This window comes from Drosophila serrata, unplaced genomic scaffold, assembly GCF_035046125.1.
Source record: "Drosophila serrata isolate PLE 108 unplaced genomic scaffold, ASM3504612v1 contig_378, whole genome shotgun sequence".
Taxonomy (NCBI): Eukaryota; Metazoa; Arthropoda; class Insecta; order Diptera; family Drosophilidae; genus Drosophila; species Drosophila serrata.
In genome coordinates, this window is record NW_028257276.1 from 552,485 (window position 1) to 576,252 (window position 23,768).

General features: G+C 40.7%; 3 protein-coding genes across 4 annotated transcripts in view; 1 reads left to right on the top strand and 2 right to left on the bottom strand.

Moving 5' to 3' along the window:
• Positions 1–23,768, top strand: part of LOC110183058 (uncharacterized) — a 35,288-nt gene that overhangs the window by 7,279 nt on the left and 4,241 nt on the right. The window contains exons 2-3 of the mRNA XM_086839881.1: positions 22,827–23,472; positions 23,535–23,748. Coding sequence (XP_086696007.1) covers positions 22,827–23,472; positions 23,535–23,748 — 860 coding nt within the window. The remainder of the gene's footprint in view (positions 1–22,826; positions 23,473–23,534; positions 23,749–23,768) is intronic.
• LOC110183057 (carboxypeptidase B) lies at positions 7,771–10,681 on the bottom strand. Of its 2 annotated transcripts, XM_020951242.2 has the most exons (4): positions 10,243–10,681; positions 9,259–9,594; positions 8,694–9,057; positions 7,771–8,625 (listed from the first exon to the last, which is right to left on the bottom strand). In XM_020951242.2, the coding sequence occupies exons 1-4, from the start codon at positions 10,679–10,681 to the stop codon at positions 7,857–7,859; spliced, it is 1,908 nt and encodes a 635-aa protein (XP_020806901.2). In that variant the 3' UTR covers positions 7,771–7,856. The 2 variants fall into 2 exon arrangements, with proteins under 2 accessions (XP_020806901.2, XP_020806902.2); XM_020951243.2 differs by lacking the exon at positions 9,259–9,594.
• On the bottom strand, positions 11,810–16,838 carry LOC110183049 (uncharacterized). Its single transcript, XM_020951233.2, has 5 exons — positions 14,310–16,838; positions 14,054–14,242; positions 13,039–13,180; positions 12,447–12,972; positions 11,810–12,378 (listed from the first exon to the last, which is right to left on the bottom strand). Exons 1-5 carry the CDS (start codon positions 16,621–16,623, stop codon positions 12,085–12,087), a joined length of 3,465 nt encoding a protein of 1,154 aa, XP_020806892.2. The 5' UTR covers positions 16,624–16,838; the 3' UTR covers positions 11,810–12,084.

Sequence of the window (23,768 nt, forward strand, 5' to 3'; positions counted from 1 at the left end):
TAAATTTAAAAAACAAAAAATACCCATGTTTTCGGGCAAGAAAAAGTGTGCGTACAAAATTCAATTAAGATAAAAAAAACCATTTATTGTTAAGGCATTGATAAAATTAGTACGAAGGAGGATACCCATTTCTATCTATTGTCCCATTTAAGCGTTTTGGAATTGAATTACCCAATTTTTCGGTAAATTCAGGTGGTATTTTACTCCACTCATCCAAAACCACATCCTTCAACGTATCCTTCGATGTAATTGTTCTAAGACGAATCCTGCGCTCCAGAAAAACCCACAGATCCTCTATGGGGCTTAAGTCCTGCGACTAAGGCGATGAATGCAGTTGATTTTTGGTATAAAAAAGCAACCATAGCTTCAAACTAAGCGAAGTATGCTTGGGGTCATTATCCTGTTGCAACCAAAAATCATCTGCCAGACCCAATCTTGATGCGCTTTGGTGCAACTTGTCCTTAAGGACTTTCATATAAGCCTTGTGGTCCATTGTGGAGTCAATAAAGACCAAGTGGCCAACTCTACTTGCTGCCATACACCCCCACACCACCACACTGCCACCACCGTGCTTAACTGTTGGAGCGAGCTTCTGCACATCAAGGGCTGTGCCAGGTTTGCGCCACACAAGTTTTCGCCATTTTATGCCAGATAGGCAAAATTGGCTCTCATCACTAAAAATAATCATTTTCCCAAAGGCTAAAGGCTCTTGGATGAATTTTTTAGCAAAATCCACGCACTCCTATTTATTGACGGGCAATATGAGAGGCTTCTTCGGCGCAGCACAGGCATGAAATTCCTCCTTTTCAAAATTTTGCGGACTGTGTCATCATTTAAATCCTTCTTCTACTTCTCCTTTATATCCTGGCCAATTTTTGCGGCCGTTAACATAGGATTACGCCCACAGCCCATGATTTTTGGTTGCAACAGGATAATGACCCCAAGCATACTTCGCTTAGTTTGAAGCTATGGTTGCTTTTTTATACCAAAAATCAACTGCATTCATCGCCTTAGTCGCAGGACTTAAGCCCCATAGAGGATCTGTGGGTTTTTCTGGAGCGCAGGATTCGTCTTAGAACAATTACATCGAAGGATACGTTGAAGGATGTGGTTTTGGATGAGTGGAGTAAAATACCACCTGAATTTACCGAAAAATTGGGTAATTCAATTCCAAAACGCTTAAATGGGACAATAGATAGAAATGGGTATCCTCCTTCGTACTAATTTTATCAATGCCTTAACAATAAATGGTTTTTTTTATCTTAATTGAATTTTGTACGCACACTTTTTCTTGCCCGAAAACATGGGTATTTTTTGTTTTTTAAATTTAAATAAAAAAGTTGTGGACGGAAATAAATAAAGACTAGCTATAATTTTTAACAATAGATGTGTCGTTAATTTAAAAAAAAATTGAAGTCAATATCTTCCATAGAACTATTTTTATTTAAAATCAAAGTTGCGCGTTAAGTTTGTACGCACACTTTTTCTGGTGAGTGTAGATTTTTCAGCTTAAATTCATAAATGAAATTCAGTGATCTTTGCTGTATTATCAGTTTAAAACAGGCGAACCTACTATATGTTTTGAAATTCGAATTAGGTTAGCAAGCCTCTGTGTCTTTCTCTCCTTCTCTCTGAGTATCTTTCTGTCCCTCTCTTCGTCTTTCGGATAGGAGCTGAGGTACACAAGTTCACAATTAATATCCAATTGGATTACACACTGGATGCGTGTAGTTAACTCTGTGATTGTGTGACGGGGCAATATTGACCCACTTGGCGAGTTTTACTTTCTTTTGCCTTTTGATCAGACCCCAGTTGAGTTTTTTATTTTGATTTTGCCTCCAGGCTTTATTTATTTTGGTTTTGTCTCTTACTACGTTTCCGTTGTTTTTTTTAGTGTATATTTTTATTTATATTTTTATTTGCACCCAGATTTTCACTTTTAACCCTTTCTTCGAGAGAAGTGGAAGCCACAATGGAAGATTTTTTCGGGGCTGCACTACTTTCGTCCGTTGTCCGTTGACTGTTCATTGTATAGTAAACAGTCTGTTACACTGCAAGAAATATTTAGAATTTTAGCATACAAGTTTTGGTCTAATTTTTTGTTTCTTTTGATCTTAAATATGTATTTATTTGTTGCGTGTAAAAGTGTATATTCTTTGTTCCTTTAAAGGCTGTTGTCGCTAAGAAGTTTTTTTTTCGTTTCTTTTGTTGTTTATTTAGCTTGGCGCTTAAATCACTTTCTTCGATAGCTCTTTGACTTTGACTTTGCCGGCTGGTGGCGGCGATCGCCGCGGGCCTTTCGCTTAATTTCTATATGCATGCACAAAATAAATCCAATTAAATATGCAACAACAAAAGGAGCCGAGGAATAGCAACAAATGAGCAAGAAAAGAGCAAAAAACAAAACATCAGAAGCGTTGAGCCGAGCTTACGGGTTTTTGAAACGCGATTGAAAGTGAAAGTTGAGGCGGGTATCTCTCTCGCTCTTTTTTTCTTTGCCTCTCCAGTGTGGCCTCTCTTTTAGCTTTCTATTTACCTTTGTTTGAAGCATTCTGGTTCGCTATTTTTTACAATTTTTTTCTATATGTTATTGGTTTACCTTTTTGGCCAGGTTTACATAAGACGCCTCATTAATGTTTGTTTGATATGGCGATAGACGAGCTACACAAGCGATTGCGAAATCGATAAACGAAAACGGTTACAGAGCTAGCTCTCGATGTCTTGCTTCTTCTCTTAATCGCTCACTTTCCAGCTTAGGTAAGAGTTAGTTGCTCTCTGGAGAAATGGCACACTTTAGTACACTGTTTTACGCCAGAGAAGCTTTGGCTTATACAGGCGAGGCCTGAAAGTATGCAATGGAGAAATGAAGTGCAAAAGAGTTAACTTAATATTAAATTGAATACCCTTCCAGGGTATTATAAATGTAGTCAGAAGCTTAAAACAAAGTGAAACAGTCATTTCCGACCCTATATTCCATATATATTCTTGATCTGCATAAACAGGCGAATCTTTCTAGTCATAAAAGAGAGAAATAAATTTTTTAAAATTTTTTGCACAATTTTTTAGCCGTTTTTTCAATGTTAATATATTGAAAAATCGACAAAATTTGAAATGGTTTAAAAGTGTAATTAAGGTATGCAGACTTATTAACCTATTCAAAACTAGAACAGAACAGCTTTCCGAATCGAAATTAATGCATTTTTGACATAGTTATGAGTTTTTTAAACCAAAATATCGAAATATTGGTTAAAAAATGGTATTGTTATTTCAGTCAGAAGCTTAAAAATAAGTGAAGAAGTCATTTGCGACCCTATATTCCATATATATTATTGATCAGCATTAACATGCGAATCTTTGTGAATATAAAACAGAGAAAACAATTTTTGAAAATTATTTTCCACAATTTTTGAGACGTTTTTTCATTGTTAACATATTGAAAAATCGTCAAAATTTTGAACAGTTTAAAAGTGTAATTTAGGTATGCAGATTTATTAACCTATTAAAAACTAATACAGAACAGCTTTCCGTATCGAAATGAATTCATTTTTGCCAAAGTTATGGGTTATTTAATCTTTGATTTGTAGAATAAATAGTTATATATAAATATCGAAATATCGAATCAAAAAAAGGTATTATAATTTCAGTCAGAAGCTTAAAACGCATGGAAGGAGTCATTATCGACCCAATATTCCATATATATTCTTGATCAGCATTAAAAGGAGAATCTTTCTAGGCTTAAAAGAGAGAAACCAATTTTTGAAATTTTTTTTCAAGTTTTTTAAGCTTTTTTTTTTTCATTGTTAACATTCTGAAAAATTGACAAAATTTGAAATACTTTACAAATGTAGTTTGAGTATGCAGATTTATTAACCCATTAAAAACTAAAACAGAACTGCTTTCCGAATCGAAATTAATGCATTTTTGGCTGAGTTATGAGTTTTTTAAATATTGATTTGTAGATTGTCTTATAAAAATATCGAAATATCGACTAAAAAACGGTATTATAATTTCAGTCGGAAGCTCGAAACGCAGTGAAGGAGTAATTTCCGACCCTATATTCCATATATATTCTTGATCAGCATAACCAGGCGAATCTTTCTAGGTATAAAAAAGAGAAGAAAATTTTTGAAAATATTTTTTCAATAATTTAAGGCCGTTTTTTACATCATTAACATTCTGAAAAATTGACAAAATTTGAAATAGTTTAAAAATGTAGTTTGAGTATGCAGATTTATTAACCTATTAAAAAATAGAACAGATCAGCTTTCCGAATCGAAATTAATGCATTTTTGTCTTAGTTATGAGTTTTTTAAATATATCGAAATATCGACTAAAAAACGGTATTATAATTTCAGTCGGAAGCTCGAAACGCAGTGAAGGAGTAATTTCCGACCCTATATTCCATATATATTCTTGATCAGCATAACCAGGCGAATCTTTCTAGGTGTAAAACAGAGAAACAAATTTTTGAAATTTTTTTTCAATATTTTTTCAGCCGTTTTTTACATCATTAACATTCTGAAAAATCGACAAAAATTTAAATAGTTTAAACATGAAATTTGAGTATGCAGATTTATTAAACTATTCAAAACTAGAACAGAATAGCTTTCCAAATTGCAATTAATGCATTTTTAGCTTAGTTATGAGCTTTTTAGGTTTTGAATATTAAAATAAATTATCATATGCAAATATCGAAATATCGAATAAAAAATTTCAAATTTTGTAAATTTTTAATTTAGTATGCAGATTTATAAATCTATTCAAAACTACCACAGAACAAGCTTCCGTGTCCAAATTTATGCATTTTTGAACAAGTTATACATATATTTTAAGTTTCATGAAAATCTGTAGAAAACTGGAAAAGTTGTAATTTTTGTTCCTAAAATTTTCCGATCGATCCTATGACAGCTATATATATGTATATATGAAGTCCACCGATTCTCCTGCTCCGATTTATATACTAGTAAAATAATATAGAAAAATATCTCAATAGTTTCTTTCAAATAGCTTTCTCTTGAATCTGTTCCAAAACAAATCTCGCACATCTGCGCTTATGATTCCCAACTGTGTTCTAACATCCCCGGAACGAAGTGACTGCTACCGGACACGACTTAAAAATGTGTTGTTTCTAAAGTTGCAAGTCATTGTTTATTAGTGTTCAAAGTTAGTAACTGATCATACATACATACTTACTGGTCTTAAAGAATTACTGATTAAAGTTAATTACTGACCATCGTTTCTTACTGTTCATAAATACTTTGGGTTCAGAGTTACTTACTGTTCATAGTTAATTATTGGTCATAGTTAATTACTGGTCTTAGTTTTATAAATCGTCCGATTGTTCCTATGCCAGCTATATATATGTATATATATAGTCCACCGATTCTCCATGCTCCGATTTATATTCTAGTAAAATTATATAGAAGAATAACTCCATAGCTTCATTTAAATAGCTTGCTTTAAATTTGTTCCAAAACAAGTCTCGCACATGTTTATGATTCCCAACTGGTTCAAACATCCCCGGAACGAAGTGACTGCTGCCGGCCACGTCTTAGATATGTGTTGTGTTTCAAAAGTTGCAAGTCATTGTTTACGAGTGTTCAAAGTTAGTTACTGATCATACATACATACTTACTGGTCTTAAAGAATTACTGATTAAAGTTAATTACTGACCATCGTTTCTTACTGTTCATAGATACTTAGGGTTCAGAGTTACTTACTGCTCATAGTTAATTACTGGTCATAGTTTTATAAATCATAGTTTTATAAATCGTCCGATTGTTCCTATGGCAGGTATACATATGTATATATATAGTCCACCGATTCTCCATGCTCCGATTTATATACTAGTAAAATTATATAGAAGAATAACTCCATAGCTTCATTTAAATAGCTTGCTTTAAATTTGTTCCAAAACAAGTCTCGCACATGTTTATGATTCCCAACTGGTTCAAACATCCCCGGAACGAAGTGACTGCTGCCGGCCACGTCTTAGATATGTGTTGTGTTTCAAAAGTTGCAAGTCATTGTTTACGAGTGTTCAAAGTTAGTTACTGATCATACATACATACTTACTGGTCTTAAAGAATTACTGATTAAAGTTAATTACTGACCATCGTTTCTTACTGTTCATAGATACTTAGGGTTCAGAGTTACTTACTGCTCATAGTTAATTACTGGTCATAGTTTTATAAATCATAGTTTTATAAATCGTCCGATTGTTCCTATGGCAGGTATACATATGTATATATATAGTCCACCGATTCTCCATGCTCCGATTTATATACTAGTAAAATTATATAGAAGAATAACTCCATAGCTTCATTTAAATAGCTTGCTTTAAATTTGTTCCAAAACAAGTCTCGCACATGTTTATGATTCCCAACTGGTTCTAATATCCCCGGAACGAAGTGAGTGCAACCGGCCACGTCTCAGATATGTGTTGTGTTTCAAAAGTTGCAAGTCATTGTTTACGAGTGTTCAAAGTTAGTTACTGATCATACATACATACTTACTGGTCTTAAAGAATTACTGATTAAAGTTAATTACTGACCATCGTTTCTTACTGTTCATAGATACTTAGGGTTCAGAGTTACTTACTGCTCATAGTTAATTACTGGTCATAGTTTTATAAATCATAGTTTTATAAATCGTCCGATTGTTCCTATGGCAGGTATACATATGTATATATATAGTCCACCGATTCTCCATGCTCCGATTTATATACTAGTAAAATTATATAGAAGAATAACTCCATAGCTTCATTTAAATAGCTTGCTTTAAATTTGTTCCAAAACAAGTCTTGTACATGTTTATGATTCCCAACTGGTTCAAACATCCCCGGAACGAAGTGACTGCTGCCGGCCACGTCTCAGATATGTGTTGTGTTTCAAAAGTTGCAAGTCATTGTTTACGAGTGTTCAAAGTTAGTTACTGATCATACATACATACTTACTGGTCTTAAAGAATTACTGATTAAAGTTAATTACTGACCATCGTTTCTTACTGTTCATAGATACTTAGGGTTCAGAGTTACTTACTGCTCATAGTTAATTATTGGTCATAGTTAATTACTGGTCTTAGTTTTATAAATCGTCTGATTGTTCCTATGGCAGGTATATATATGTATATATATAGTCCACCGATTCTCCATGCTCCGATTTATATACTAGTAATATTATATTAGAACAGAACAGCTCTCCGAATTGCAATTAATGCATTTTTAGCTTAGTTATGAGTTTCTTAAGCTGTGATTTGTAAAATAAATTGTCATAGGAAAATATCGAAATATTGACTCAAAAGATGATATTATAATTTCAGTCGGAAGCTCGAAATACAGTGAAGGAGCTATTTCCGATCCTATATTCCATATATATTCTTGATCAGCACAAACAGGCCAATATTTCTAGGCATAAAAGAGGGAAACAAATTTTTTAATTTTTTTTTCAATATTTTTTAAGTCGTTTTTCACATCATTAACATTCTGAAAAATCGACAAAAATTGAAATAGTTTAAAAATGTAATTTGAGTATGCAGATTTATTAACCTATTTAAAACTAGAACAGAACAGCTTTCCGAATCGAAATTAATGCATTTTTGGCATAGTAACGAGTTTTTTAAGCTTTAATTTGTAGAACAAATTGTCCAATATAAATGTTAAAATATCAATTCAAACTATTAAACTTAGTTGTGATCGATTTCATATTAAATCCTATAATTTAATTGAAAACTGCAAAAGTATTTAAGTTTCGGCGTCACGGAACTATGAAGTTTTTTTTCCTTTTTTTCATTTATTAAAAAAAAAATCATAAATAAATAAATATATTTTGTTGAGGTTGGAAAACTCTGTCAGAATTTTACTGCAACTGCTGGGCTATGATCCTTAAGAACTCGAACACCTCCTCCCCCGACTCCACTATATAGTGTGGGGGCATCAGGTAGCCGTAGCGTCCCTGATCCTTGAGGAACATATCGTACACCAGTTGACCCCCAACGCGATCCTGCACCCAATCCGCCGAGTTCCCTGGCCTGGCCAGCTTCTGGGGGTAGCTGGTGCCCGACGAGTACTCCGCCTGGTTGAGTCTCCTCAGGGCGAGCACAGCCCTCCTTGCCACATGCTTCAGGTCATGCTGGTTCTCCGTCACAAAGTCGGCGTCGCCCCAGGGATAGGCAATGGCCTGGCCATAGCCTCCCAGGGATATATACGCCCCGAGATACTCGCTCAATCCGGTCAGGAAGCTGCGCAAAGCGCGGGTCTCCGGCTCGGAAAAGCTCTTCGGTCCACGATAGAGGTTCTTGCAGGGACTGCTCGTGGAACCAGTGCCTCCCCAGCCGTACTCGAAGTTCCTGTCCAAATTGACCCCATAGCAACCGGTGGCCGGGTCATGGGCTCGGTTCTTGGTCCAGAGGCGGTCCGTGTGCCGGGAGTACTGATAGCCATCGGGGTTGGCCAGGGGCAGGAAGTACCAGTCAATGTCACGCATTGCCTTCTCCAGCTGGCCCTGGTCCCAGAGATAGGTCAGCTTGGACAGGGCGTAGGTCAAGGCGGCGGGACTCAGCCAATCCCTGGCCTGCATCCCAGCATCCACAAACACGGCCCAGTTATCCGGATTGCCATTGGAAACTCTGTCAGCGGAAAAGGGATGATAATTATGCACCAGAATCCCCTAAAGGGAAATCCTCTGAGCCCTCACCTGATGACCTCCATTGGTCGCTTGTTGCGCGTGACTCCAATCTGTATGATTTCCACCATCTCCGAGTGGTGCTCGAGCAGCGTCTGCATGAACTGCTGGATATCGGCCTGGTCATGATACCGCCGCCAGCTCATCAGCGTTCCCGGTCGCTCCATCCAAGGCAGTGAGCCATTCCGGACGGTGTCCAGCGGGTGCTCCACGGCCGGCACTTCCACATAGGTCTCATCAATGGCGGCTTCAATGTCATCGATCATGATGTTGTAGCTGAATCCGACCTTCTCCATGAACTTCCGGGCATTGGCCACATTCCGCTGCTCGATGAGGATATCGATGCCATCCTGGTTGATGTTCCACACTTCGCTGCCTGCGAATAAATACATACATACATTCTACGGTAACTACTTCTTGGGGTTTCTCCAACTTAAACCAGAAGAACCTTGAAATATCTCCCACGAAACCCAAACTATATGCAAATATTATGCTTTTAGTTCACGTTCGTCGCGGAACAGGTCTGCATTATACCCTGACACAGATTTATAGATATTCCCCCGATCAAGCCAAGTACCAAAGTGTCGCCAAAAGGCCCGGAGCTGCGGCTGGGCCAGTCTCGTCTCATGGACCTTCCACAGCTGATGACCATGGTAGCGTTGCACATGGCTCCCATTGCGATAGCGCCTGTTGATCTGATACGAGGATCCTGGGGAGAGGAAGTCGTAGCGTCGCAAATCCGTCGGCGAGAGCCACTGCAATCCTTCGAAGGTGGTGGCCACCAGTTCGCTGCTGTTTAGGGTCAGCAGAGCCAGCGGCAGGCCCGAGAGCCCTGTGAGTTCCGGCACAGAGACACTACGCCAAAGGAGAAGACGCTGGCGGCTGATGCCTAGAACTGCTCCACATCCAGCTCCTCCTCCTCCTCCGACTCCGAGTAGAACTAGAACCAGGAGCAACATCTTCTTGGGCTCCAAGTTCAGCACTAAACCAGCAAGCATATTCCGTCTCTTGTGTGTTAGTGGGAACGATTAATGCTAAATTTATGCGTGAGAATGCGTGCTCAGGTGGCGATTTCGAACCGAACTGAGCTCGACTCGAGCCCAGTTGACCTGACCTGATGATCTGCCTGGCCCTGGCCCTGACCCCTCCCAAAAACGTGCCACAGGCGGGGTGAGAATAATAGAAGCTCTAGTTTAGGGTTTTCCTTCATAATATCTAAAGATTTGATAATGATAAAGCTGGTTCGTTATATTGAATATTTCGTGATCTATGATCTTAAGAAAATAATATAGAAGAGACCTTTATAAATGCTTGTCACAACTCTCTTTACTCATTATAACTTGATAAATTTGTATAAGGTTTTCCTTTAAAAATTCTCTATGTATAACCTATGAATTGCCATTTCTATACCTATTTGTCTGACCTGAGCTGTACGGCTTTTGGCTTGACAATTTCTCTTCTTTTGTGAGGCACAGACTTGTGCTTCGACGGACTTCACGAAAGGCCCTTAGGGCCATCGCCATCAATTTTAATTCGATTTAGAACCGCGGCCGTGACTCACCGAATAGAGCAACCACCTCGTTGAACTGGGCATCCGGTGAGGAGTCGTCGTTGTCGTCCACCTGTCGCCCCTGCTCCAGTTCCCCCGACTCGGCCTCCTCCTCCTCGCGGTCCTCCTCCATGGATGATCCTCGAGTGGCATTAAAGTTAAGCTTCCATAGCTGGGCTCCGCGGTAGCTCACGTAGTTGGGGTCCAGTTCGCTGCGCAGCTCGTTGATCCGGCCACTGGGTGGGGATGGGGGATTCCCCATGGCCAGTGGGTGCAGATAGCGCAGCAGGTGACCCACTCCGCCGCCAAAGAACGGTAGCCTCGTTAACCGATTATCTGTGCGGGCCAAGTCCAGGTGATTCCTCCTGTCCACGCCCACGACTCGGGTGATTAGCATGGCCAAGAGCATGATTAGTGGCAGCCACGCCCACTGGGATGGGAGGAGGTGCATGGTGCTCCCTCTATCCGTATCTCTATCTCTCTTTTCTGGGGACTTGCAGAGTTCGCTGGGCTCTGGGGAAGTCGGAACTGGTGCGATCGAGGTGACTGTTGGTGCGGATTTAAGGCGTCCGCAAATCAATTGGCGAGCCGCAGCCTCCGGCTAACGGCTTATGGCGATCTCAATTCTCCAGTCTCCCGTTCTCCGTTCTCCGTTCTCCATTCTCCATTCCCCATGATCCATGCTCCGTGGTCCATGGCCTATTCTCTTCGTTCCTCTCTGCCTCCCCTCGCTGCCGCATTTCTCCCCGATTTTAAGCCCAATTCCCCAATTAAGGCCATCACATTTGCATATTGACGGAGCGCCGGTTATTTTGATGTTTTTATTTATGCTTTTTAGTGTGACTTTTACTTTGGCTGAGGTGTATGTATATTCTGTTATATGTAGTGTTATACTCGTGCCTAAACCCGAGGCGAGGGAAGGCACCAAAGTTGTGAGAGATTTAAGATAATCACACATATATTTTTATATATTTTTACCTTTGATTTGCGTATTAGATTATTTCTTAATGATCTAATTGGTTGTACTCAATTGGATTTGCTCAAGTTATTTCCTTTCTGTTTTACATTTTATTTCTGGCATTTATAAATATTAAGTATACGCAGAGGTGTAATTATATCCTTTCCGGATGAAGGAGTCATTTCCGACCCTATAAACCATATATATTCTTGATCAGCATCAACCGGCGAATCTTTCTGGGTATAAAAGGGAGAAACAATTTTTTTGACAATTTTTTCAAAATTTATTAAGGGGTTACATCATAAAAATTGGCAAAAATGCAATTTTTTACATTTTAAATTGAGTATGCAGATTGATTAACCTAACAAAAAGCAACATAGGAATGATTTTTGAATTGAAATCAATGCCTCTTTGGCTTAGTTATGAGATTTGTATACTTTGATTTTTTGAATAAATTGTTTTTTAAAAATATCGATAAATAGTGGATGATGATTTCTGATACGACCCTAAAACTCAATTGCAAACTGAAAGAGTTTATAAAGTTCGGCATCCCAATGTTAGTTTCCTTCATGTTTTTAGCGACATGCTTATTATGCTTTAGATAAAAAGAAAACAATCTTCTTTCTTTGTATTTCTTATATATTTTTTTCACTTTTTTCAATAAACATTTCTCAGTCTATTTCGATGAGTTTTTCGTTTGTTGTGTCTGTGTGTGTGTATGTGTGTTTGTGTCTTCAATTTGTCTAGTTACAAGTAGAATAAATAAATAAATAAATAATATTTATATATAAATAGCAAATAAAAAAAAAAAATCATTGGATTGATTTACAATCTAAGAAATCGCATTGATCTAAGTCCAGGACAGGGCAGAACAGGGCAGGGCAGGACATGGATATTTAGTGGCTACGCCTCCGGCTGCCACTGCTGTTCCTGGCCACCGCCTTGCCGCGTCCCTGGGCAATGGCCCTGGCAACAGTATCGGCAAAGGTGTAGCCATCCTTGCCGTTGTACTGGATGAACCTGGCGGGCAGGACGAAGCCATAACGTCCGGTGTCTCCCATTTCAATGGTGTAGGCATACTTGATGCCCGCAATGCCCTTGGCCCAGTCATCGGAGCCGCCGGCAGCGGGATACAGAGTGGTGGCCGAAGATCCCACCGTATACTTAACACCCGTTGACTTGGTGATGCTCTAGGGGATTAGGAATCATATGATTAGGATAACACTGACACAATTTTAGGGAGTGGTAGGCAACTCACCGTTCCTGCCTGTCGTGCCACTCGATCCAGATCGGCACGGTCCTGGGTTAGCTGATAGTCGTAGCCCCAAGGATACAGGATGTACTGTCCGTAGCTGTGGAACGAGAGGTACGCCTGGAAGGTTTCGCGCGGGAATCCGCTGATGAACTTGGAAATGTAGAAGGTCTCCGGCTCGGAGAAGGCCTTGCTGCCGCGATACGTCTGGGAGCAGGGACTGGCCGAGGTGCCCTTGCCGCCCCACTTGTAGCCAAAGTTGCGATTCAGATCCACCCCGGGACACTGGCGTCCATGGGCCCGCATGTTCTTGCGCCAGAGGCGATCCGTGGTGTGCGAGTACTCATAGCCATCGGGATTGGCCACCGGGTGGATGTACCAGTTGATGCTGCGCATGTGCTCGGGCAGATCCTCCCAGCCCTCGACCAGTTGGTTAGCGATGAAGGTGACCGTGGCGGGACTGATCCATTCGCGAGCGTGCATGCCGCCATCGATCCAAACGCCAGGATTGCGGGCATTGCCATTGGAGATCCTTGGTGGAACACATCAAGATTAGCATTAGGTTTTATCTCAGAGGGGGAAATGCTTTCAAACTCACTTGAGTATCTTCAGGGGACGCTTCTCCACGGAGTAGCCAATGACCTCCGTCGAACAGATGTCCGGATAGGTCTTTGCCATGTAGTCAATGAAACCATGAATGTCCTCCAAGCGATGATAAGCCTGCCAGGTGAGACGGTGGCCTGCAACAGAGAGTAGAGATTTCTGTCAGTTTTTAAAGGGGATAACCTTAACCTCCAGCTGAACCCCCACCTGGGTTCATTGAACCTTCTTTCTAACGCCTAAGGAGGAGGAACCGAACCCTTAACCCTTGAGGCGAGGACGGTGGCGGCATCTTCTTTCGTCTTTCGTACACCATTCCCCGTTCCCTGTTCCCTGGCTATCGATTAAACAAACGCGTCTTGCAAGGACCCAGCCATCCTTCTGTCCGGTGCGTGGCACTTGGCACGTGGCCCAGGGTTCCTATGGCAAAGCCACTTTGCGCTCGATGACTTTTCACACGCCCCTCGCCGCGTGCATTAAATGCTCGTTTGCGGCGACACCTCGCCGGAAAAGCTACCCGAAAACGTGAAAAGCGAGAGGCCAAAGAAAGAAAAAAAAAGGGGTGATTGCAGGCAGGCAGGCAGGCACCACCTGTCACTCTTATAAATATATATATATAGGAATATAAATATATAGATAGAGGTTTAAAGGTTGCGGGTGGTGCAGACAATTAGTTACTATATCTTTTTCGAATATAATTCATGTTGGGAAAAATAAGAGGGACTAGGCTTTCTCATCGATAATTGCCTTAATTAAGGAGAAGTCGGATGGATATCTTACTATTTTGATATGTCTGTTTTCTCTTTATAGTTTCTAAACTAGTAATCTCTCCTTTAAAAGTCGATTCCCTTGAATCTCTTTAGTTGCGTTCTTTGGATTCGAAGAATGTAAAGTTGCAGATGTTCTTCTATGGGTACCTTTGGCTTTAAGGATTCTTGGGATTCTTCTTTTTGGAACCTCTCTAGATCCTATTTTCCCCATTCCCTATCCAAAGCTCTCCCCTCTCCACTTACCCTTGCGATTCTGCAGCTCGGCAATCTTTTCCGCTGGCGGATTCTCCACTTCGATAACATGTTGCAGGTTGTCGATGAGCACAATCCGGGACAGATTGGCCGCACGAATGTGACGCTCGGCAGCGGCCAGAACTTGAGGCTTCAGTAGATAGTCCACCTCCTGCTTCACCTCCTTCCAGAGTTGGCCATCTTTAAGGGAGAAGTGTGATTAGATTCTCTTTCTTCCTGTTGTGGAATTTCATGTTCCTTGACTTACCATATTTGGACTGCAGTTCATCGGCCAAACGCTTGTCCTTGTCGGTTTGCACCACGATGCGCCACACCTGGGCGCCATCGTAGCGCCGCAGATGGGCATTGAACGGAGACTCCTCCTCGGCCTTGGGTAGTTCCGCCTCAGTCTGTTGTTGGGTAAGGAACGAGGCATTCACATAGTTGAGCACACTGTCCTGCACCTGGAGCGGCTGGGATGGAATCTGCGGCTGAGACTGGGACTGGGGTTGGGGCTGGGGCTGGGGCAGCACCATGGGTATGATGGTGGTCAGCAGGGAAGCAGGCTGCTCGGGCTGCTTGGGTTCCTCTGCTATGGCTTGGGGTTCCTTCTCCTTCTCCTTCTCTGCTTCGGGTTCGGCTTGGATTTCATCTTGGAGTTTGGCTGGAGCTTCAGCTGGAATATCAGCGGGAATTTCAGCAGGGATGGCGGAGGGAACTTCAGCTGGGATTTCAACTGGGATCTCCAATGGGATTTCAGCAGGAATCTTATCCTTGGGCTCTTCAGGTTTGATCTCATTGATCTCTTGCTGAATCTCGTCATTGTTGTGGGATTCCTCCTCTGGCTTGGGCTCGGGTTCAGGCTTGGCCTCCTGCTCTGGCTTAGCCTCCTCCTCTGGCTTGGCTTCCTCTTCGGGCTTAGCTGCCTCCTCTGTCTTGGTTTCCTCCTCTTGGGGCTTCGATTCCTCTTCTGGTGCTGCCTCTGCTGGGACTATCTCTGGCTGGACTTCCTTAGCGGGCTCAGCCTCCTGCTCTGGTTCATCGGCTAAAATGAGTTCGGGTTTCTTATCCTCTAAGGGCTCAACTTCGGGAGCTGCTTGCTCCTCGATGATTGTAGCTTCGGTGACAGGAGTAAGTTCCTCTGGCTCTGAAATAGTTTCCTGTTCCTGCTCCAGTTCCTCATTCTTGTTTTCGGTGGCCTCCGCTAGTTCCTCGGGCACCAGGTTGTCCATGGCAGCGGTGAGGCCTTCTTCGATATTCTCCGCCAGAGTTTCCATTAGGGAAGCCTCTGTGGTGTCCACTTCGTTGTCGCTGATCTTCTCCTGCTCGGTTTCGGTTTCTGTTTCATTGTCGGATTCCTTCTCCTGATCAGCCTGGACTTCGGCTGGGATTTCGGATGGAATTTCCGGCTGGGACTGGGCTTCAGGTTGGGTTTCCACTTCTGGCTGGGAATCAGCTTCGGGTTGAGCTTGAATTTCTGGCTGGGATTCAGTTTCTGGCTGAGTAGACTCTGCTGGCTTGGCTTCAGCGTCTTGCTGAACTTCAAGAGCTACGATTTCTGGCTCGGATGCCTCCTCCTCTGGCTGGGATTCAATCTCCTGCTCAGCTTCTGGCTGAGATTCTGTTTCTTGTTGCTGAGACTCCTCAACTGGAGTCTCTTCAGCGGCTGGCTGCACTTGCTCTGGCTGCACTTCCGACTCCTCCGGCACCTGGTCGTCCATGGCCTGTTCCTCTGGCGTGGCCTGAGTGGCTGCCACTGGCTCCTCCTCCTCCTCGGCTTCCGGCTGAGCTTCGTCCATGGCGGCAACTGGAGCTTGTGCTGCTGCTTCTTCGGTGGCACTGTCCACTGCCTGCTCCAGCTGGGCCTCCTGGCTGCTGCTGGGCTTCATCAGCACCACATGCTCCTCGATAGATTCCGGCTGCAGTTGCTGCTGCTGGTCCTGCTCCTGCTCCTGGTCATGCTCCTGCTCCTGCTCTGCCACTGTTATGTCGCTGGGCAGCTCCACCAGCTGCAAGGCTGGACTGGAGTCACTCTCCAGCATTAGCATGTCGGAGGCGGCACTGGCCGGATCCTCGGAGCCCGAGTCCGATTCAATGGAGTTGCGGTGCACGTGCTCGGTGTCCTCCAGTTGGCTGGCCACCGTTTCCGGCACCAGCATGTACATATCGGCGGCAGAGTCCGCCGAGGGGATCGAGGTCAGCTTCATGTCGTCCACAAGGACGTCCGTCTGGGATGGACCTCCGACTGGGGCTGGAGCGGGGGACTGATCCGCTGGCAGCTCGTTGCGCTCGAGGGCGAGCCGGTCCAGCGACATGGCCGCCGCCTGCTCATGGTGGAGCAGCACGGCCAGGAGTAGGAGTTGGAGGCAACGACGACTGCCGTTGCTGTTGCTTCTATGGGGGGCGAGGCCCGCACGCGATCTCGCGGTGTGCATCTTGGCGGGATCTGGTTGTGAACCGTTATGAGACATGTCCCATTGCTCGAGTGCCGCTTTTATACTTCGCAGTGCGCGCCAACGGGAAGAAGCAGAGGCAGCATTGGAGAGCTTTGCCAAGCGCAAAGAAGAAGAAAGCATTGCCATTCCATTTCCAATATACTTCGCTCTCTCTCTCGCTCTCTCTGCGGTCAGCAGCTGCGCCGTCGCAGAGCAGTCGCTGCCGCTGCCGCTCACTCATACCGAGCGGCAGAGCAGAGCAGAGCTGCAGATACTTGCCTCTGCTCTGTGTGTATGCAAATGATCCGTGCTCTGCTCTCCGCTCGCGGCTCTCTTCCTTGTGAGAGTCCCCCGCCCCCGCATCAGCAGCCTTCCATCTTTCCAGCTGCTACCTTCCATTTCCATTTCCATTTCCATATCCAGGTCCCCGCTCTCGCTTTCTTCGGGACACAATGCCAAAGCATAACGAAGAATGGTTGAAGAAATAAGAAGAAACAAAAACCAAAAAACTATTAACAAGATCAACAGATATAACCGAAAATGATAATATATTTGATAGCTAAATTATTCCTACGGGTTTCATCCGTTTGAATCTTATGAATAAAAATAGATACATCTTATATAACTGTATACTTGGATAAGATTCTTTTTTTTATATAAACAAGAAAGATATAAGATATATCCAGATATAGTCTAAAATAAAAGGATTCCGAGAGGATCTATACCAAAAAGGTTTTTGTTGAGTGTTAAACAAGATATTTTATTTAGTTATTAGTTTAATTAGTTTAACATGCTTTCTTAGATAATACAAATTAGAAAACATTTCATAATGATAAATAAATGTTTATTTAGAGGGAGATGAAGCATTCCAGGCTTACTAGAATATAAACCAGTATAAACAATAAATAATATAATATTAATTCAGTTAGTTACTTTAAAAAATAGTGAACATAATATGAATATTTTTCAAACTGATCCTAGAATTGATTCTCAAGGGCTCTTTATTGCTTTAACTCGAAGAAATGTGGAAACAATTCGATAGGTCTTCAGCCTGACTCTTCCGATTAAAAGAACCCCATAAATATATATTTATATTATATTATATTATATTTATTATATAAACCCCATTTTTGTATTTTCAATTATAAATTCCACAAGAAAAGAGAGCTTGTTTTGCTTCATTTCTGCATTTAAAAAATGAAATATAAACATTTCCTGGCATTTCTCTGCTGCCACAATTCAGAGTCCGATCGATAAATGCCTCTGGCTTCCGTAAATAACTTTTCCTCATTTAAATATTGATCCGGATCGCCGTAAGTGCCCATCCAGCACTCAAATCAACATCATCGACTTTCTACAGACTCCACGGATCGCACAGATCATTCTGGATTTTCTGCATTTTAATTTTGCAAATCGATCGGTGAATCACGATGATCACCTTAATTCGTAATCGATGTCAATTGGCAATTGCGTGTTAATTGCTTCCAATTTGCATTTAAAAATATACATATTTCGAAGGTGCAGGACATACGAGACACATTTGTATCTGCATCTTGAAGATACGCAGCCTCTTCTGGTAATTGTTATCGTTGCGCTGGTGCTGGTGCTGAGTTAAAAGTTTCCAATTTGCTCATTGACATGATTTCATCTCCACTCTTATTTATATGTACATTTTATTTGTGTGGAATGGTACGAGTATTACCCACGCTCTGCTCTCTAATCAGCCGCACCTCGCCGTCCTCTTGTCATCGTCATCGGCATCGTCATGTCTTTGGAGCACAAACAATTGCTCTTGCTGCCGTCCGGCGCTCCTTTCACTTTATAATAAGTAAGTGGAGTTTATCACAAATGACAATTGAGGAAGAGCGAGAGTTCAAGTAATTGCAAAGCTCAAATCACAGCCCCGGGCCCCCATCCATCCATCCATCCATCCATCCATCGGGGGAGGTCAAGTAGTGAAATTGTCCTTAATATTTAGTTTAATTAATCTGCTGGCAAAGTGGTTCCTTTGATACTTGATTTGCAAAACTTGAAGCACCTGCCGCCTGTCTATTGATTCACAAAACTGTGCAAATTAGTGCAAATCAGTGCTAATTAATTGACAATTTGCAGTTGTTTATTTAGTGAACTATTAAAAATGTCTCACAAAATATGTGTGAATTGGTAAACTAATCACTTTTGGCAATCATTTACTGTTTGTTTATACTCTAGGTATATCAAATCGATATTTTTAAATGTCAAGGTTTTTGTGTAAATCAATGTTTTTCGAATATCACAACTAAGCCAAAAATGCATTAATTTCGATTCGATTCGGAAAGCTGTTTTGTTCTAGTTTTGAATAGATTAATTAATCTGCATACCTAACTTACACCTATAAACTAATCCAAATTTTGTCCATTTTTCAATATGTTAATACTGAAAAAAAAACGACTTAAAAATTGTGCAAACAATTTTTCAAAAATTTGTTTCTCTATTTTATACCCAGAAAGATTCGCCTGCTTATGCTGATCAAGAAAATATATGGAATATAGGGTCGCGAATGACTTCTTCAATGCTTTTTAAGCTTCAGACTGAAATTATAATACCTTCTTTCAGTCCATATTTCGATATTTTTATATGACAATTTGTTCTACAATTCAAAACCTAAAAAACTCATAACGAAGCCAAAAATGCATTAATTTCGATTCTGAAAGCTGTTCTGTTCTAGTTTTGAATAGGTTAATAAATCTGCATACCTAAATTACACTTTTAAACTATTCCAAATTTTGACGATTTTTCAATATGTTAACAATGAAAAAAACGTCTCAAAAATTGTGGAAAATAATTTTTAAAAATTTGTTTCTCTGTTTTATACCCAGAAAGATTCGCCTGTTAATGCTGATCAAGAATATATATGTAATAAAGGGTCGGAAATGACTCCTTCACTTCTTTTTAAGCTTCTGACTGAAATAACAATACCATTTTGTAACCAATATTTCGATATTTTTATAAGTTAATTTATTTAACAAATCAAGGCTTAAAAAACTCATAACTATGTCAAAAATGCATTGATTTCGATTCGGAAAGCTGTTCTGTTCTAGTTTTGAATAGGTTAATAAATCTGCATACCTAAATTACACTTTTAAACTATTCCAAATTTTGACGATTTTTCAATATGTTAACAATGAAAAAACGTCTCAAAAATTGTGGAAAATAATTTTCAAAAATTTGTTTCTCTGTTTTATACCCAGAAAGATTCTCCTGCTTATGCTGATCAATAATATATATGGAATAAAGGGTCGGAAATGACTCCTTCACTTATTTTTAAGCTTCTGACTGAAATAACAATACCATTTTTTAACCAATATTTCGATATTTTTATAAGTTAATTTATTCAACAAATCAAGGTTTAAAAAACTCATAACTATGTCAAAAATGCATTGATTTCGATTCGGAAAGCTGTTCTGTTTTAGTTTTTAATAGGTTAATAAATCTGCATACCTAAATTACACTTTTAGACTATTCCAAATTTTGACAATTTTTCAATATGTTAACAATGAAAAAAGCGTCTCAAAAATTGTGGAAAATAATTTTCAAAAATTTGTTTCTCTGTTTTATACCCAGAAAGATTCGCCTGTTAATGCTGATCAAGAATATATATGGAATATAGGGTCGCAAATGACTTCTTCACTTATTTTTAAGCTTCTGACTGAAATAACAATACCATTTTTTAACCAATATTTCGATATTTTTATAAGTTAATTTATTCAACAAATCAAGGCTTAAAAAACTCATAACTATGTCAAAAATGCATTGATTTCGATTCGGAAAGCTGTTCTGTTCTAATTTTAAATAGGTTAATAAATTTGCATACCTAAATTACACTTTTAAACTATTCCAAATTTTGACAATTTTTCAATATGTTAACAATGAAAAAAGCGTCTCAAAAATTGTGGAAAATAATTTTCAAAAATTTGTTTCTCTGTTTTATACCCAGAAAGATTCGCCTGTTAATGCTGATCAATAATATATATGGAATAAAGGGTCGGAAATGACTCCTTCACTTCTTTTTAAGCTTCTGACTGAAATAACAATACCATTTTTTAACCAATATTTCGATATTTTTATAAGTTAATTTATTCAACAAATCAAGGTTTAAAAAACTCATAACTATGTCAAAAATGCATTAATTTCGATTCGGAAAGCTGTTCTGTTCTAATTTTAAATAGGTTAATAAATCTGCATACCTAAATTACACTTTTAGACTATTCCAAATTTTGACGATTTTTCAATATGTTAACAATGAAAAAACGTCTCAAAAATTGTGGAAAATAATTTTCAAAAATTTGTTTCTCTGTTTTATACCCAGAAAGATTCTCCTGTTAATGCTGATCAAGAATATATATAGAATAAAGGGTCGGAAATGACTCCTTGACAGCATTATAAGCTTTTTACTAAATTTATAATACCCTGCTGCAAGGGTATAAATATTCGTATATATTTAGACAAAACATCCCAATTATCAGCCAAGGGTTCATAACGAACTAGAACTAATTCCAATTAGCGCCAAAACTGAGAAATGCACAGATTTCAAGCGGATTTTCGAGCCGCAAAGAGTGGAAAGTGGCAGAAGGCATTAAAAAACACCAAAAACCCGCAAAGAGGCATTCAGGCATTCAGGCAGCGCCATAAAATTGACAAAAGTATGAATGCGGTGAATGGGAGGCACTTCGGCACTCGCAATGTGCGATGTGCGATGCTTTTCAGGTAGAATCCCCCACAGAGAGCCGATGAAAGCGAGAGTGGGCAGAGCAATGTCAGTCGATTGCTGGCGGCAAAGTAACAGAAAAAAAATGAAACAACTTAAAAACCGACGCACACACACACATACACCCAAGCACACACAATAGGCGTTATTTGCGGGGGTTTCAAGGGGCCACGAACTTTCTTTCTTCTTCAATATATCGCTGACTTTTTTTCGAGTGTGTGGAGTGCCCAGTGTTTGTGGTGCACACCCACATCATCCCAATTATCTTCTTATACTTCCCAATATGGGAACAATGGATACCAGGGGGAAGGTGAGGGGATGAGGGAGGAGCACTTGACAGTCGATAACATTTGACAAGGGTTGCCTCTGCTGCTGCTTTTGCTGCTGCTGCTGCTGCTGCTGCGTACAGCGTCATTTTCACAGCGAGTTTGTCGCCTAAGTCTTTCGTTTTTGTTCCCCTTTTAAGCCACTTTGGAGTTGTTTTTCTCCATTTTATTTTAGAGAAATTTTTGGAAACAGCTAATAATTCAAAGATAATATGCTTGCAATTTTTACTTGATATTTTAAATTAAAAATTATAATTTGCGAATTATAATAATAATATATAATAATAATATAATATAATAATAATATAATATAATAATAATATAATATAATACTAATATAATATAATAATAATATAATATAATAATAATATAATATAATAATAATATAATATAATAATAATATAATATAATACTAATATAATATAATAATAATATAATATAATAATAATATAATATAATAATAATATAATATTTTAATAATATTTTAAAAATTATGTTAATCATATTTACTTGATATGTGATATCTAAAGTTAAAAATTGGCACATATTCACTTGTTATTTTAATAATCTTAATTACTTTGAATTTTAATCATATTTTAAATACTTAAAAAATTGTTATATTTTGTTGTAGTTCTGCAATCAGGTAATATTATCTCTAAATAATTTTATAATCGTTTATAATGTCAACAATTATTTAATTTAAGTTAAATAGTCAAATTAATAATTAGAAATTGTTACCATATTTCCAAATTTGTAGCTTAAGTCTTTCTAATTCTTAAAGGATAATAATAGCTTGGGTTCCTGTTAAAACCTTAGTTAATTAGTTTTTTAATTACATTCTTGTATATCTGAAATGTAATGTAATGTAACCTTGCTCCACTGTGCCCCGCGGGGGACATGAAGTTGTCATTGTCGCCTATACATTTCCATTGTAATGAGGACCGACTGGTGACTGGCTTTGTTTTTCCACTGCTCTCGGCCTGGTCTGCTCTTGGCTCCGCCTTTTCATTTTCCTGGAGGGGGGATGGTGGTGGAAAGGGAAAGGGATGCTTGTGCTTGGAGGCTGTGTCAGCGGCGACAGGTATTAACGATTCCCGCAACGCGCAGCAGCCATATCTCTACCGCTAAGCTGCCACACCTTTTCCTGAAACACTTTCACATGCTCACCGCCCCCCAAAACTCAGCAAACATTGTGTTTTATTTCAGTGCGTTTTGCACAGAGTACAGAGAGATTTGTACACATTTTTCTAAATAAGTATTTCGTTTTTGCCTTGCAGATGGAGGAAACCACCGAGGCGGAGGTAGATGCAACCGTGCCGGGCTGCCGCAGTCCAATGTTCAGCAGCCGCCGCAGTACCCTTAGCCTTGGCCGCCTCAGCCACTCCTACAGCCAGCCGATCCGTCCGATGGCCAGCTACAGCGAGAAGGCGGTCGGCAGCTCACCCAAGCACCTGGTCAGCACCCTCAGCTCGCCCATCGAGCAGATCGCCTGCAGTGTGTCCCGGGAGCATGCGCTCAAGCACGAGATTGACCAGCTGCAGGAGCGGCTCAAGGACACCGAGGAGCGCCTGGCCTCGGTGCGCCTGCAGAGCGACTCGCTGTCGCAGACGCAGCGCGCCCTGCGCGAGCACAACGGCCGCCTGCAGGAGGAGTCCGAGATGCTCAAGCTGGACGTGCAGCATCTGAACGAGTGCGCCAGTGTCCTGCGCTCGGAGCTCCAGGCGGCACGCCGAGATCGCGGCGAGGCCCTGCAGCTGCAGCGCTCGCTGCGCGCCGAGCTGGAGGAGGTGCAGCAGGAGCGGCGGCGAATGGGGGAAGGCAAGGAGAAGGATGGCAGGATCATACAGGATCTGCAGCGCCAATGCCGGGAGATGGAGCGTATACTCATGCGCAAGCATCCCGATTCTGTGTCGGCTCTCATAGGTTTGTAATTAAATGCAGAATTAATTGGCGAAGTAATATTAATGGAATCTCCCCCTTTTTAGTGGCCTCCAAAAATCCCGGCATGTGTCCCCTGAATGATCAGGAGAACATGAACAGCCGCAAGCTGCTGGAGCAGCGCATTGCCCAGCTGGAGTCGGATGCCAAGGAGCAGGATCGCAAGGCCCAGCAGATCCTGGCCAATGTGCAGGCCCGCTTCAATTCCGTTCAGGCCAAGTACGAGACCCACATAGCGGACTTGGAGACGCAGGTCTTGAGGTGGGTTGAATTAATAGTTA

What these genes read in the sequence shown, in the direction of transcription:
- LOC110183057 (XM_020951242.2), bottom strand. Translation starts at nt 10,681, where the DNA reads ATGCACCTCCTCCCATCCCAGTGGGCGTGGCTGCCACTAATCATGCTC. An exon ending in CGAGGTGGTTGCTCTATTCG is followed by an intron (nt 9,595 to 10,242) that starts GTGAGTCACGGC and finishes GAGGAGGAGGAG; the next exon opens with GAGCTGGATGTGGAGCAGTT. An exon ending in CGACCAATGGAGGTCATCAG is followed by an intron (nt 8,626 to 8,693) that starts GTGAGGGCTCAG and finishes TTCCGCTGACAG; the next exon opens with AGTTTCCAATGGCAATCCGG.
- LOC110183049 (XM_020951233.2), bottom strand. Translation starts at nt 16,623, where the DNA reads ATGGCAATGCTTTCTTCTTCTTTGCGCTTGGCAAAGCTCTCCAATGCT. An exon ending in TGAACTGCAGTCCAAATATG is followed by an intron (nt 14,243 to 14,309) that starts GTAAGTCAAGGA and finishes TCTCCCTTAAAG; the next exon opens with ATGGCCAACTCTGGAAGGAG. An exon ending in CGTCCCCTGAAGATACTCAA is followed by an intron (nt 12,973 to 13,038) that starts GTGAGTTTGAAA and finishes TGTTCCACCAAG; the next exon opens with GATCTCCAATGGCAATGCCC.